This window comes from Pristis pectinata, chromosome 18, assembly GCF_009764475.1.
Source record: "Pristis pectinata isolate sPriPec2 chromosome 18, sPriPec2.1.pri, whole genome shotgun sequence".
Taxonomy (NCBI): domain Eukaryota; kingdom Metazoa; phylum Chordata; class Chondrichthyes; order Rhinopristiformes; family Pristidae; genus Pristis; species Pristis pectinata.
The window spans coordinates 2,912,300-2,928,133 of NC_067422.1; the positions used below are offsets into that span (position 1 = coordinate 2,912,300).

At 43.7% G+C, this 15,834-nt stretch overlaps 1 protein-coding gene across 3 annotated transcripts in view; it reads left to right on the plus strand.

Moving 5' to 3' along the window:
• Positions 1-1,749: 1,749 nt before the first annotated feature.
• wu:fj29h11 (uncharacterized) overlaps positions 1,750-15,834 on the plus strand; it is a 140,162-nt gene continuing 126,077 nt past the window's right edge. For 2 of the 3 annotated variants that reach the window (XM_052032944.1, XM_052032947.1), the window contains exons 1-3: positions 1,750-1,884; positions 7,968-8,299; positions 11,538-11,903. In XM_052032944.1, coding sequence (XP_051888904.1) covers positions 7,978-8,299; positions 11,538-11,903 — 688 coding nt within the window. In that variant the 5' untranslated portion in view covers positions 1,750-1,884; positions 7,968-7,977. The other variant, XM_052032945.1, reaches the window with a different exon arrangement.

The window sequence follows — 15,834 nt, forward strand, 5'->3', positions numbered from 1 at the left end:
TGTGACAGGTTCAGTGGAATTCACAGAACTGGAGTCAGAGCAAGTCATCCTCATCTCCAAGGCCATTCAGGCCATTGAAATTCTCTAGCTCTTCAATTCGGTATTGTAATGACTGAATTATAGAGGTATACAGCATGAAATAGGCCCTTCAGCCCAATTCGTCAATGGTGACCAAGGTGCCCACATAAGCTAGTCCCATTTGTCCGTGTTTGGCTTATATCCCTCTATACCCCCTTCCTATCCATGTACCTGCCCAAATGTCTTTAAAATGTTATTGTACTTGCATCAATCACTTCCTCTGGCAGATTGTTCCATATACAAACCACCCTCTGTGTGACGAAGTTGTCCCTCAGGTTCCTCTTAAGTCTTTCCCTTCTCACAAACCTATGCTTTCTAGTTCTTGATTCCCCAACCTTGGGAAAAGGACGGTGACGATTCATCCTCTCTGTGTCCCTCATTCTTTTATGCGCCTCTATAAGGTCACCCCTCATTCTCCTACGTTCCAAGGAATAGAGTCCTAGCCTGCCCAACTGCTCCCTAGAACTCAGTCCCTCAAGTCCCGGCAGCATTCTCATAAATCTTCCTTGCACCCTTTCAGTCCTAATGATGTCTTTCCTATAAAGGAGTGACCAAAACTGAACTCAATACTCCAGGTGCAGCCTCGCCAACATCTGGTGCAACTGCAGCATAACATCCCACTCCTAAACTCAATGCCCTGACCGATGAAGGCCAGTGTGTCAAACGCCTTCTTCGCTACCCTGTCTACATGTGATTCCACTTTCAGGGAACCACGAACTTGTCCCCCCTGTTCTACAACACTTCAAGGTATCTTTATTAGTCACGTGTACATCGAAACACACAGTGAAATGCATCTTTTGCGTGGAGTGTTCTGGGGGAAGCCCGCAAGCACAGACGGCACGGTAGCATAGCGGTTAGCGTGACGCTATTACAGCGCCAGCGATTGGGGTTCGATTCCCGCTGCTGTCTGTAAGGAGTTTGTACGTTCTCCCCGTGTCTGCGTGGGTTTCCTCCGGGTGCTCCGGTTTCCTCCCACATTCCAAAGATGTATGGGTAGGTTAATTTGGGTTTAAAATGGGCGGCGCGGACTTGTTGGGCCAGAACGGCCTGTTACCACGCTGTAAATAAAATTTAAGAAAAAATTTAAAGTGTCGCCACGCTGGATATCAAGAAGGAAAAACAATTAATGTCTTCATAACCTTTGAAGTTAGCGGAGCGGAGTTGACGGCATAATAATGCTCTTTTTTCATCGAGAAACATCAGTCCAGTTTTTTTTTCTCTTTTGGAATTTTTTTAGTTTGTTTCGACTTATTACAGAATTTTTTTTGATTTGGGTTTTTTTAAATTATACAATAAATCTTTTTCTTTCCCTTTTCGATTTTTTTTGTATTATATTCACTTACTAAGAGACCGTGGGATCTAGAATATATTTTTTATTCTTTATGATTATATATGTCATGATTGTCCTTTGTATTACATGTATAATCATTGATATTATACATATTAATTTGAAAATTAATAAAAAGATTGAAAAAGAAATTAATGTCTTCAATCTAGAAATGGAGAAGAATGGATTTCTTTTAGGAGACACAAGAGAGACTGCAGCGATCTCTTAGAATAAACTATCCCTCAAGAGGTTGCCTTGGACAGTGGTCAGACATAAGGGGTCAGGTCTGTCCTTGCAGCCAGCCAAGCGGCCGCGCTCCTCCCGGCCGCAGGGGGCGCTGCGGAGCCGCTCCGAGCGCGCCTACTGGCTCGGGCCTGGCGCGGGCGGCCGGTTGGCGCGGGGAGAGGCGGCGGCGGCGGCGGCTCGGCCGGCCGGTCGGTCGGCGGGAGAGCAGGGATCGTACCGCCGTCCATTCTCAGGTGCTTCATTTTATTTCCGCTCGCATTGATCCTTTGTGCGGTGGGCGGCCTGACAACTCTCCGCGCCCGCTCCACGCGTGTAAATGCATCGTGTTTTCTCACGGGCTTTTGTGTCTGCCCGTCACTTTCCACCTCCTCGGACCTCGTGCATTGCTGCACCCCGGCCAATTTGGGTTCCTTCTCCCACTTTGGTTGAACTCAAGCCTTGCCTTGCGTTAAAGTGGCTGCTTTTCAACTCATCTGGAGAATTAACCTTGTAGAATGTGTACAGGGCAAAGGTGTCTGAAGACCATCATACTCAGTGGGTTCTGTCATGCAACCCAGGTTACTCACAAACCCCACACTAGACTCCCAAAGCATTTCATTCCAAGCAATCAGGAAGAAATTGCCAGTTGGATGGAGGGAGAGACCCAAGGGTCTGCTCAGGGAAATGCAATGTCCCCCACTTAGCAGAAACCCTGGCTCAAAGTGGACGTGGCATTCCAGGATGGTATCGAGGACTTTGAGTCCATGCATCAGGAGTTCAGAGCAGCCCTGCACGAATGGCAGAAGCAGCATACCCTCGCATCCATGTCTCTTGTCAGGCACCTCATGTCCCATCTGTGGATGAGTCTGCAGTTCTCATGTAAAACACACCAGAACCCGCAAAACCAGAGTGGAAACAAGTTTTCCTCAAGGGACTGATTCAGGTTAGTTTATGGTCATGTACACCAGGGTGCAATGCAATTCCTTGCTTGCCTGAAGCTCACTGAGTAAACGGTACACATGGTAATAATAAATATAACAGTGAATACAGCAACAAGTCCAAAACAAACATTGTAGTGCAATCTGAAGTAGACCAAAAAGAGATGTTAAGGTGACAATAACGGAATAACCGAGGAAGATAGAATTAAGAGTCTGAGAATGTAGCAGCACCATTGGGAAGGGGATGTGAAAGGGGTGATTGGTTCAGAAGTCTGATAGTAGTGGGGAAGAAGCCGTTCTTAAGTCTGGTCATCTGGGCCTAAGAAAAGGAGAGTGATTGTCCTTTCTTAGGGTGCTCCTGTAAAAATCTATTAGAAATGTGAATTGACTATTGACACCACCTATTTAGGGTGGAGGTTATGGTCACTGGTTAAATTAAGGTCTGATACTAACAAGTTCCATTTACATCATGCCTTTTGCATAATGGAACATATAAATGTGCTTCATGGGAACATTTGCAAATAAAATTTATCCAAGGAAGTTGGAGAAGTATAAGCAGGATTCCAGAGTTCAAGGCCCTGGCAACTGAAGGCAAGGGTACAGCAATTAAAATTGTGAATGCACAAGAAACCTGAAATGAAAGAACACTGGGGATTTTAAAATCTGGGAGATAATTATGGAAGCAATTTTAGTTCCTTTTGCCTACAAGTTGCTCATCATTTTAACCTGTGACCCTTTGGACCCTGTTGCTTGCTACTTCCAATCTACTTGCACACTGACCTTTTCATCTTTGGCCTGCTACAATATTCCACTGTGGTCAAGCAGAGGCTTAAGGATCAGCATTGCATCCCTTGTCAGGAATTTGAATGAAAGATACCTGTCTGTTTTTATTAACCTTTTCATTAACCTCAGGACAACTCAGATTGTTTTACAGCCAGCGAAGTACTTTGAGAAGGGCAGGGACTATTAATGCAGCTGCCAATTTGAACACAGTAAACCCTCAAACAGTGTAAAAATTCCACTGTGCCTTTTTTTAAAAGCAAAAGCCAATGAATGAACAGAAACCTGAAACGTTAACTCATTTCTTTTTCCAATAGTATTGCCTGACCTGAGTATTTCCAGCATTTTCTGGTTAATTAAGGATTTACAGCATTTGCAGTATTTTATTTTTATTTGTAATTGGCCATGCAGGAATGACTAGATGCACTAGACTTCATGACCGGCAGACCTCAGTCAGTTAGAATTGGTCATAACATTTCATCCACCCTGAACCTCAATACTGGTGCTTCCCAGGGTTGCATGCTCACTCCCCTGCTCTACTCCCTGTTTTTCCACAATTGGCCAGATACAGCACCAATTTTGATCTTTAAGTTTGCTGATGATACCACTATAGGCAGGATCAAAAGCAATGATGAGATGGAGTACAGGAAAGAGATTGTGAACCTTGTGTCATCACTCACCTCAAAAAGAAAAGAGGTAAGTCTCTGTGCTTGTGAGTTTCACCTTGCAGGAGTCTAAAATAGGCACATTTGCAAATTGTTAATAGTTGATTGGCTCATTGGCTAGTTAACAGCAGCCAATAAAAAGAAATAAGGGTCAAGTAGAGTAGCCATTTTGGGAGTGTGCCAGTGTTAGAATGGGGAGCTGAGGCTTGGGCGAGAAGAGGGGGAGGCTAAGGATGTGATGAGCAAACTAGTGGGCCTAAAGGTAGATGTGTCTCCTGGACCTGATGGGATGCATCCCAGGGTACTGGAAGAAATGGCAGAAGTTATAGTAGTGGTGTGTGTGATAATTTACCTAAATTCTCTGGCTCTGGGCAGGTCCTGGTGGATTGGAAGACAGCGAATGTCACACCACTGTTTAAAAAGGAATGTAGGCAAAGAGTGGGTAACTATAGGCCAGTTAGCTTAACATCTGTAGTCAGGAAAATGCTTGAAACTATCATTAAGGAAGAAATGGTGAGACATCTGGATAGAAATAGTTCCATCAGGCAGACAGAGCATGGATTCAGGAAGGGCAGGTCCTGTTTGACAAACTTATTGGAGTTCTTTGAGGATATAATGAGTGCAGTGGATAGGGGGAAACAGGTGGATGTTGTATACTTGGATTTCTAGAAGCCATTCGATAAGGTGCTGCATAAAAGACTCATCCATAAGATAAGGATGCATAGAGTTGAGGGTAATGTATTAGCACGGATAGAGGATTGGTTAACCAATAGAAGGCAGAAAGTTGGGATAAATGGGGGTTTCTCTGGTTGGCGGGGTGCCGCATGGGTCGGTGCTGGGCCCACAACTGTTCACAATATGCATTAATGATTTGGAAGAGGGGACTGAGTGTAGTGTGTCTAACTTTGCTGATGACACTAAATTGAGTGGAAAAGCAAATTATGCAGAGAGTCTGCCGAGAGATGTAGATAGGTTAAGTGAGTGGGCAAGGGTCTGGCAGATGGAGTACAATGTTGGTAAATGCAAGGTCATCCACTTTGGAAGGAAAAACAGAAGATCAGATTATTATTTAAATGGTGAAAGATTGCAGCATGCTGTTGTGCAGAGGGACTTGGCAGGTTATTAAGAAGGTAAATGGAATGTTGGCCTTCATTGCTGGAGAGATTGAATCTAAGAGCAGGGAGGTTATGCTGCAACTGTACAGGGTACTGGTGAGGCTGCACCTGGAGTACTGTGTGCAGTTCTGGTCTCCTTACTTGAGGAAAGATATACTGGCTTTGGAGGTGGTGCAGAGGAGGTTCACCACTTTGATTCTGGAGATGATGGAGTAGCTTGTGAGGAGAGATTGAGTTGCCTGGGACTATGCTTGATGGAATTCAGAAGAATGAGAGGGGATCCTATAGAAAAATATAAAATTATGAAAGGGATAGATAGGATAGAGGCAGGAAGGTTGTTTCTACTGGTAGGTGAGACTAGTACTAGGGACATAGCCTCAAGACTTGGGGGGGGTGGTGGGGGGAAGATTTAGGACAGATGAGGAGAAACTGCTTTTCCCAGAGAGTAGTGAATCTATGGAATTCTCTGCCCAGGGAAGCAGTGGAGGCTATCTCATTGAATATATTTAAGACAGATTCTTGCATAGTAGGGGAATTAAGGGTGATGGGGGAAAAGGCAAGTAGGTAGATCTAAATCCACAGCCAGATCAGCCATGAACATGAACGTTGAGTTCTCCCACTTTAGGTAATTTCCGCACCACCACCAACCCCCCCCCCCCCCCCCCCCCAACCCCATGCTCCTTCTTTTTGTTCTACCTTTTTTCCTCTCTCTCCTCACCTTTGATCCAAATTGTCTGGATTTTTTGTAATCTCATCTTTCCCTGCATGATTGCTCTGTTCAAGGATGTCTCCTATTTCAACATAAATTTAAAAGCCCAGCTGCATGTATTCTTCCAGGCTATCTTTTTTTAATGTATGTTATGCTTATATTAGGTGTTTACCACAAAGCTTTCTCCAATTCTGCATACAACTATGTATGGAATACTACATACAATTATGTATGGAATGATCTGTGGATAGCATGCAGACAAAAGCATTTCACTGTATCTTGGTACATCTGACAATAATAAACCAAATCTGGTTTTGGCACACTGCTGGTTTATGTTGCTGCACGATTGGTGATGTTGTCTTTAGTTCTTTAGCCCCAAGCTTGAAAATTCCTTTCATTAAGTCGCTCCATAAAATGTTGCTCTTTTAATCAAGTTTTTGGGCACCGGCCACCCTTTTTGTATACCTGAGTTTCAGATTGGCACCTTGGTTGGCATAGATGAGTTGGGCCAAAGGACTTGTTTCTGTGCTGTATGCCTCTGTGATTCTATGATTTTGTTTGATGACATTTCTGTGAAGTACTTTGGATGTTGTAACGAATTGTGGCATGTAAATTCATGTCATCCTTGCAATCTGATGCCCCATCTTTGACCTGCCTTTCCTCTACTAACAGTTGAACATGTAATCAGCCTTCCAAATTCGTGTCCATGTTATCCAGAAATACTTGTTTATATCTCCCCATTCAAGATTTTATTCCTGCCACTAGATTATGACAAAGGTAATCCAACCAGGATTTTTATTTAAGATAAAAATTGATCTATTTATCAAATTTATTTAACTAGTCTATAAATAAAAATTCTTTCACAGAAATTATCTGACATAACTAGAATCAATATTGTTTAAAAGAAATCTTTGACGTTTTAAAAACCACCAAGCTCAAGGACAGCTTCTATCCTGCTGTTACAAGACTCTTGAATGGACCACCTATACAATAAAGATGACCTCTTGATCTCTCGATCACCTCGTCGTGGCCCTTGCACTCTATTTGTCTATCTGCATTGCACTTTTTTTGTCACTGTAACATTATATTCTGCATTCTGTTTTGTTTCCCTTTTGTACTACCTTGATGTACTTGCATTTGAAAAGCTTTTAACTGTATCTTGGTACATGTGACAATAATAAACCAATTACCAATTCTAGCTATCTTTTTATCCATCTATCTGTCTCTCTCTCTATCATTATATTTTAATATTTGAGCAGGGATTAATGAGAGAGGTGATCCTGAACGATTCATTGTTTTTAGTATTGAAGGGAAGAGGGTGAGTGTTTAAGCATCATGTGAGGTGAAAATGTACTGTTTTTCTCTAGTGCTAAGATACTCAAAGTGCATCCTAAAACTTCAGCCTGTGAATAAAAGTAAATTTTGCATGCTCTGGAGTTGAGGTTCAAATTATTGAACTTGTGCAGACAGAAAAATCATTATTCTACATTACAACACATGTAAAATACATCATTGAATTTAAAGCAGTTTGGGGTGTTCTGAGCTATGGAAGGTGCTAGGTGTTATAGGCAAGTATGTTTGCCTTAAACTGAAAGAGAAAACTTGCATTTATGTAGCACCTTATCACATCCTCAACTTAAGCCTCTTTGGTTGTGAAGCAGGTTTAAGTGCAGCCATTGTTATGTAGGTGGATTACATAGGCTCTTCTATAAAGTATCCCACTATATTCGTGTCAATTAATAAATCAAGCTTTTGTGACAACCCAAGCTTCCAGGACAAAAGTGCCCATGTCAATTTGACTACACCATGCCTTGCTTGAGCTTTTCCCTCAAGATTTAATTCTGTTTGGACCTTTTACACAGGTTTTTGAAGCAGGCAGAGACTTGAAATGCATATCCAAGCAATGATTTATAGCTGTATGAAGTTGAAAACACCCTCTGATAGAGAGTGCGATATAGAATTAGATTTTCTTCATTTGTATTAAACCTTACTGCCCAAATACACAACTTTTGACAGAATATCTGATTTCAGTTTACAATGTTAATCAAATTGATGTAGAGGTATAATCCCATGCCTGATCTGGGCAGTTAGCTGAAGAAACTATACTAATAACTTTTGCTTTCCTTGCAGGTGATTAAATATGGACCTGCTAAGGCAAGAAATATCTGAATTGTGCATTGCTCATCCTGAAGGCTTTCCACTGAGTCAGCTCTCCAGTCTTTACCTGCAGATGTATGAGAGACCATTACAACTGTCGGATTATGGGCTTCAGTCTTTAACAAGCATGCTGGAACACATGAAGGATATGACCAACCTGCATCGTGATGGACAAAACTTAATTATTAGTCCAGCAGATAGAACAAAATTAGCAAACTATGGCTGTCCACCCATCAGTGCAACAGAAAATATGTCCTTGGGGAACCAACCTGAAATCCAAATGCAGACTCCAGTACTCCATCTGGGTAAGAAGCAATAATACATGTTTAGAAACAACTATGCCAATTAGTTGTTTGTGGATTCAAGCATTAGCATTCTTAAACCTTGCCTTGCAATTAGTGAGGTGTGTAGTGTTGAAGCTGTTTCTCCCACAGAGAAGGAAAGTCATGAAGGTTGAACCTGGCCAGATATAGTGCAAATTCTCCTGAATATCTCCCCCTTTTTAGGAACTCTTCAGGTATTATTGCTAGAGAATAAGGAGAATAAAAGGACTGAGCTTAAGACAGACATTACCAATCAGATAGAATTGTTCACCTGGAATTCAGCAAACGTTTGACAGGTCTAAATCCAGAAGGAAAATTGGATAAATTGATATTAATGATATGGTAAATTAATTTCAGTTGGTTGACCTTCAAGAACTTAAAGGAAAAAAGAACAAATAACTTTTCTAAATGGGTTTATTGGTTAACTTTTAAAAAAAAATCAAGCTCTGAATGGTCCTTACCGCTGATATACTCTGTTCTGAGTACAGCCCCTCAAGCTTGATCCATTGTTCAGTAAGGTCCTGGTTGATCAGGTCATTATCTTAATTCCTCTTTACTGCCTGGTCCCAATAACCTTTTGATTCTTCTTTAGACCAATCATGTATCTATCTCACCTTTCAGTATACTTAATGACTCTGTATTCATAGCTCTCCGGGATAGAGCAATCCAAAGATTCAAAACCTTCTGAGAGAAGAAATTGCTCTTCATCTCACTCCTAAAAGGGGCATCCTTTTATCTTGAGACCGTTTTACAGTTCTGGATTCCATAAGCAGGCTTCATCCACTTTTGGAGACACAAGAGACTGCAGATGCTGGAATCTGGAACAACAAAATATCAAGGTGGGGGGGTAGGAATTTTTGTCAATTGTCAGTTGCTACAGATGCTGCTCAAAACCTGCTGAGTTCCTCCAGCAGATTGTATGTTCATCCACTTTTGATTGCTGTACACTGACTTCAACAGCATTGGGCACCTGAAGTGAAATAGTCTGCTGAAATTCACCTTTAAGGTTCAGCCACATATAATAGGGAAGGGCATGGTGGAGTTGTGAAATGAGGATTTATTGTGTTTTGGAGGAGAGGGAAAAGACATCCCAATGAAATGAACAGAGTACAGGAAAGGGGAAATAAAACTACATAATTTGTAGAAAATTCATATTGATTATCAGGAAACAAGGCACAATTGGAGCAATACACAAAAAGTGCTGGAGGAATTCAACAGGTCAGGCAGCATCTATCAAGGGAAATAAACAGTCAATGTTTGGGGCAGAGACCCTTCATCAGGACTGGAAAGAAAGAGGGTAGAGGCCAGAACCCTTAACAACTTCTCTTTCGGCTCCTCCCACTTTATCCAAACTAAAGATGCAGCCATGGGTACTCGCATGGGCCCTGGCTATGCCTACTTCTTTGGCTACGTGGAGCAGTCCATGTTACAAGCCTACATGTAACAGCCCTGAACTCTTTCTCTGCTACATTGACAACTGCATTGGGAATGCTTCCTGCAGTTTCATCAACCTTGCCTCCAACTTCCACCCTGCCCTCAAGGTCCATTTGGTCCATCTCCGACACCTCTCCCCCCTTTCTGGATCCCCTTCTCGGAGGCAGATTAACCACAGACATCTTCTACAAACCCACTGACTCCTGCAGTTACCTTGTCTACGCCTCTTCCCACCCTGTCACTGGTAAGGACGAAATCCCCTTCTCCCAGTTCCTCCACTGCATCTGTTCCCATGATGAAACTTTCCAGTCTAGGACATCAGAGGTGTCCTTTTTCAGTAACCAGGGTTTCCCTTCCACCACCATCAATGCTGCCCTCATACTTATCTCCTCCACTTCCCGCATGTCTGCCCTCACCCCCTTCCCGCAACCCCCCCACATAACAGGGACAGGGTTCTCCTTGTCCTCACTTACCACCCCATGAGCCTCTGCATCCAACACATCATTCTCTGCAACTTCTGCCACCTCAAACGGGATTCTACCACCTGACACATCTTCCCCTCACCCCCTTTCTCTGCTTTCTGCAGGGACTGCCCTCTCCGTGACTCCCTTGTCCACAAATCCCTCCCCATGCAACAGCACCAAGTGCTACACCTGTCTTGACACCTCCTCCCTCACCACCACCAGACAATCCTTCCAGGTGAGGCAGTGCTTCACCTGAGAGTCTGAGGGTGTCATTTATTGCATCTGGTGCTCCCAGTGAAGTCTCCTGTACATCGGTGAGACCCAACGCAGATTGGGTGACTGCTTTGTTGAGCACTTTCACTCTGTCTGCCACAGCAGCCAAGACCTCCCTGTGGCCACCCACTTCAATTCCACATCCTACTCCCATACTGACATGTCTATCCATGGCCTCCTCTACTGCCACTTTGAGGCCAGACGCAGGTTGGAGGAACAACACCTCATATTCCGCCTTGGGAGTCTCCATCCTGACGGCCTCAACATTGAATTCTCTAACTTCCAGTAACCCATCCCCTTCTTTTTCTTCCCTCCCTCTCCTTTGTCCTCCCTTATTCCTGTGGCTCCCTTCCTCCATCTTGATGACTTGCCCATCTCCTCTCCCCCATCCTTTATTCCATGGTCCACTGCCCCCTCCTACCAGATTCCTCCTCCTCCTCCAACCCTTTGCCTCTTCTACTTATCATCCCTCAGCTTATTATATCTTCCCCCTGTCACCCACCCACCTACCTTCCCCCTCTCACCTGGACGCACTTATCACCTGAACTCGCCTATCTCCTGCCTGCATGTGCTACCCCACCCCCTCCCCCCACCTTCCTATTCTGGCTCCTGCCCTCTTCCTTTCCAGTCCTGATGAAGGGTCTCAACCCGAAACGTGGACTGTTTATTTCCCTCTGTAGATGCTGGCTGACCTGCTGAGTTCCTCCAGCACTCTTTAGGTCTTGCTCCAGATTCCAGCATCTGCAGAATTTCTTGTCACCTTAATTACAATTGGACAAGTGTTTTTGAAGACTGAAGTGTGATGTAAGGTTTCAGATAAGTGGTGTCTAAATAGATCATAGGTGAAATATGTCAGAGGTCAAAAAAGAATATGCAGAAAACCTTGGCAGCCTGTAGAAATTAGATATTTTTGTATTTTTTTCCCTCCCTTGTGTAATGCCAGTGGATGACTTCTGTAATCTATTATTTTTTAAAAAAAAACTAAGATTCATGTTTAAAATCAGATGTTCATCTTAAAGTTTATGATGAGTGATCTTCTCTTTCCACAGATGATAAGAGGGAGCTTTTGAAGATTGAGCTGCAAAGGCTCGTCATGTTTTACCCTGAAGGTGTCAGTTTAAGGAAGCTAGCCAGGAAATATAGAAAGAAATACCAGAAGGAATTGAAAACATTAGACTATGGATTCCAGTCGGTAGAAGATATGGTGAAATCGATGTGTGATGTTCTGTACATTATACCCAGTAAAAATGGATTAAATGTAATAATGAGGCAGGATACAATGACAAACACTGCAAAAGCAAGTTTGCAGATTCCAGTTACCTCTTTTGGTTTATCTGAAACTCGGTCTTTAGATGCTTTCAGTTCAGAACTTCCACCCTCTCTGCTGCAACCTCTGGATCCAGAATCTTCATCAGGTAATGCAATCAGTTTTGACATTTGCTGATAAATAAAGTATTTTGTGTCTCTTATGCTTGGTTCTAAGACTTAAACACAGAACATTACAGCACAGCACAGTACAGGCCCTTTGGCCCACAATGTTGTGCTGACATTTTATCCTACTCCAAGATCTATCTAACACTTCCTTCCCACATGGCCCTCCATTTTTCTATCATTCATGTGCCTATCAGAGTCTCTTAAATGTCCCTAATGTATTTGCCTCCACCACCTCTGCTGGCAGTGCATTCTACGCATCCACCACTCTGTGTGGGGGGGGGGGGGTGTGATTTACCTCTGACATCCCTCCCAATACCTTCCTCCAATCACCTTAAAATTATCCCCTCTTGTATTAGCCATTTTCATCCTGGGAAAAAGTTTCTGACTGTCCACTCGATCTATGCCTCTTATCTTGTACACCTTTGACTTCCTTTCATCTTCTGTCACCTCTCATCTGCCTTTGCTCCAAAGAGAAAAGCCCTAGCTTGCTCAACCTATCCTCAGAAGACATGCTCTCCAATCCAGGCAGCATCCTGGTAAATCTCCTCTGCACCCTCTCTAAAGCTTCTACATCCTTTCTATAATGAGGTGACCAGAACTGAACACAATATTTAAGTGTGGTCTGAGTTTTATAGAGCAGCAACATTACCTTGTGGCTCTTGAACTCAATACCCTGATTAATGAAGGCCAATACACCATAACGCCACCTTAACCCTATTAACATGCGCAGCAACCTTGAGGGATCTGTGGATGTGGACCTCAAGATCCCTTTGTTCCTCCACACTGCTAAGAGCCCTGCCATTAACCTTGTATTGTGCCTTCATATTTGATCTTCCAAAGTGTATCACTTCACACTTTTCTGGGTTGAACTCCATCTGCCACTTCTCAGCCCGGCTCTGCATCCTATCAATGTCCTACAACAACCTTCTTCACTATCCACAACACCACCAACCTTCGTGTCATCTGCAAACTTATTAACCTACTCTTCCATATCCTCATCCAAGTCATTTATAAAAATCACAAAGAGCAGGGGTCCCAGAACAGATCACTGCGGAACACCACTGGTCACCGACCTCTAGGCAGAATACTCTTCATCTACAACCACTGTCTGTCTTCTATGGGTGAGCCAATTCTGAATCCACACAGCCAAGTTTCCCTGGATCCCTGACTTTCTGAATGAGCCTTCCTTATGAAACCTTTTCAAACTCCTTACTGAAGTCCATGTACACCACATCCACTGCTTTACCTTCATCATTGTACTTTGTCATATCCTCAAAGAATTCAATTAGTCTCGTGAGGCATGACTTGCCCCTCAAAGCTTTGCTGACTGTCCCTAATCAGCCTATGATTCTCCAAATGCTCATAAGTCACGTCACTAAGAATCTTCTCCAGTAATTTGCCCACCACTGAAGTAAGTCTCACTGGTCTGCGATTCCCAGGGTTATCTGTACTTCCTTTCTTGAACAAAGGAACAATATTTGTCACCCTCCACTCATCTGGCACTACATCTGTGGGCAATGAGGATGTAATTATCATCACCAAAGGCGCAGCAATCTCTTCCCTCGCTTCCTGTAATAACCTTGGATATATCCCATCCGGCCCCAGTGACTTATCTATCCTAATATTTTTCAAAAGTTCCAGCACATCCTCTTTCTTCATGTCAACATCCTCTAGTGTATCAGTGTATATGCCATCCTCACAAATGTCAAGGTCTCTCTCTCTGGTGAATACTGAAGCAAAGTATTCATTGAGAACCTCCCCTACCTCTTTGGACTCCAGGCATGTTTCCTCTTTTATCCCTGATTGGACATAGACCACTACAGCACAGTACAGGCCCCTCGGCCCACAATGTTGTGCCGACATTTTATCCTGCTCTAAGATCTATCTAACCCTTCCATCCCATATAGCCCCCTATTTTTCTATCATTCATGTGTCTACCTAAGAGTCTGTTAAATGTCCCTAATGTATCTGCCCCCACAACCTCTGCGGCAGTGCGTTCCACACACCCAGCGCTCTGTGTAAAAAAAAAACCTTACCCCTAACATCCCCCAATACCTTCCTCCAGTCACAAAATTATGTCCTCTCGAGTTAGACATTGTTGCCTTGAGAAAAAGTCTCTGACTGTCCACTCAATCTATGCCTCTTATCATCTTGTACACCTCTATCAAGTCACCTCCCATCCTCCTCCTCTCCAAAGAGAAAAGCCCTAGCTCGCTCAACCTATCCTCATAAGACATGCTCTCCAATCCAGGCAACATCCTGGTAAATCTCCTCTGCACCCTCTCTAAAGCTTCCACATCCTTTCTATAATGAGGCGACCGGAACGGAACACAATATTCCAAGTGTGGTCTGACCAGAGTTCTAAAGAGCTACAACATTACCTCGCGGCTCTTGAACTCAGTAGCCCGACTAATGAAGGCCAACACTCCATACGCCTTTTTAATGACCCCATCGACCTGCATGGCAACCTTGAGGGATCTATGGACGTGGACCTCAAGGTCCTTCTGTTCCTCCACACTGCTAAGAGTCCTGCCATTAACCTTGTATTCTGCCTTCAAATTTGACCTCCCGAAGTGTTTCACTTCACACTTATCTGGGTTGAACTCCATCTGCTACTTCTCAGCCCAGGTCTGCATTCAATCAATATCCTGTTGTAATCTACACCAACCTTTGTATCATCAGCAAACTTACTAACCCACCCTTCCACATCCTCATCCAAGTCATTTATGAAAATCACAAAGAGCAGGGGTCCCAGAACAGACCTCTGCGGAACACCACTGGTCACTGACCTCCAGGCAGAATACACTCCATCTACCACCACCCTCTGTCTTCTATGGGTGAGCTAATTCTGAATCCAGAGGGCCAGGTTTCCCTGGATCCCATGCCTCCTGACTTTCTGAATGAGCCTTCCATGAGGAACCTTATCAAACGCCTTACTAACGTCCATGATGGCAGAATATAGTATTAATGGTAAGACTCTTGGCAGTATGGAGGATCAGAGGGATCTTGGGGTCCGAGTTCATGGGACACTCAAAACAACTGCACAGGTTGACTCTGTGGTTAAGAAGGCATACGGTGTATTGTCCTTCATCAATCGTGGAATTGAATTTAGGAGCCGAGAGGTAATGTTGCAGCTATATAGGACCCTGGTCAGACCCCACTTGGAGTACTGTGCTCAGTTCTGGTCGTCTCACTACAGGAAGGATGTGGAAGCCATAGAGAGGGTGCAGAAGAGATTTGCAAGGATGTTGCCTGGATTGGGGAGCATGCCTTATGAAAACAGGTTGAGTGAACTCGGCCTTTTCTCCTTGGAGCGACGGAGGATGAGAGGTGACCTGATAGAGGTGTATAAGATGATAAGAGGCATTGATTGTGTGGATAGTCAGGCTTTTTCGCAGGGCTGAAATGGTTGTCACCAGAGGACACAGGTTTAAGGTGCTGGGGAGTAGGTACAGAGGAGATGTCAGGGCTAAGTTTTTTATTCAGAGAGTGGTGAGTGTGTTGAATGGGCTGCCGGCAACGGTGGTGGAGGTGAATACGATAGGGTCTTTTAAGAGACTTTTGGATAGGTACATGGAGCTTAGAAAAATAGAGGGCTATGGGTAAGCCTAGTAATTTCTAAGGTAGGGACATGTTCAGCACAGCTTTGTGGGCCGATGGGCTTGTATTGTGCTGTAGGTTTTCTATGTTTCTACACCACATCCACTGCTCTACCTTCATCAATGTGCTTTGTTGCATCCTCAAAGAATTCAATCAGGCTCATGAGGTACAACCTACCCTCACTCTAGTCATTCTCCTATTCTTCACATGCATGTAGAATGCCTTGGGGTTTTCCTTATCCTACTTGCCAAGGCCTTCTCATGCCCCCTTCTAGCTCTCCTAAGTCCATTCTTAAGCTCCCTCCGGGCTACT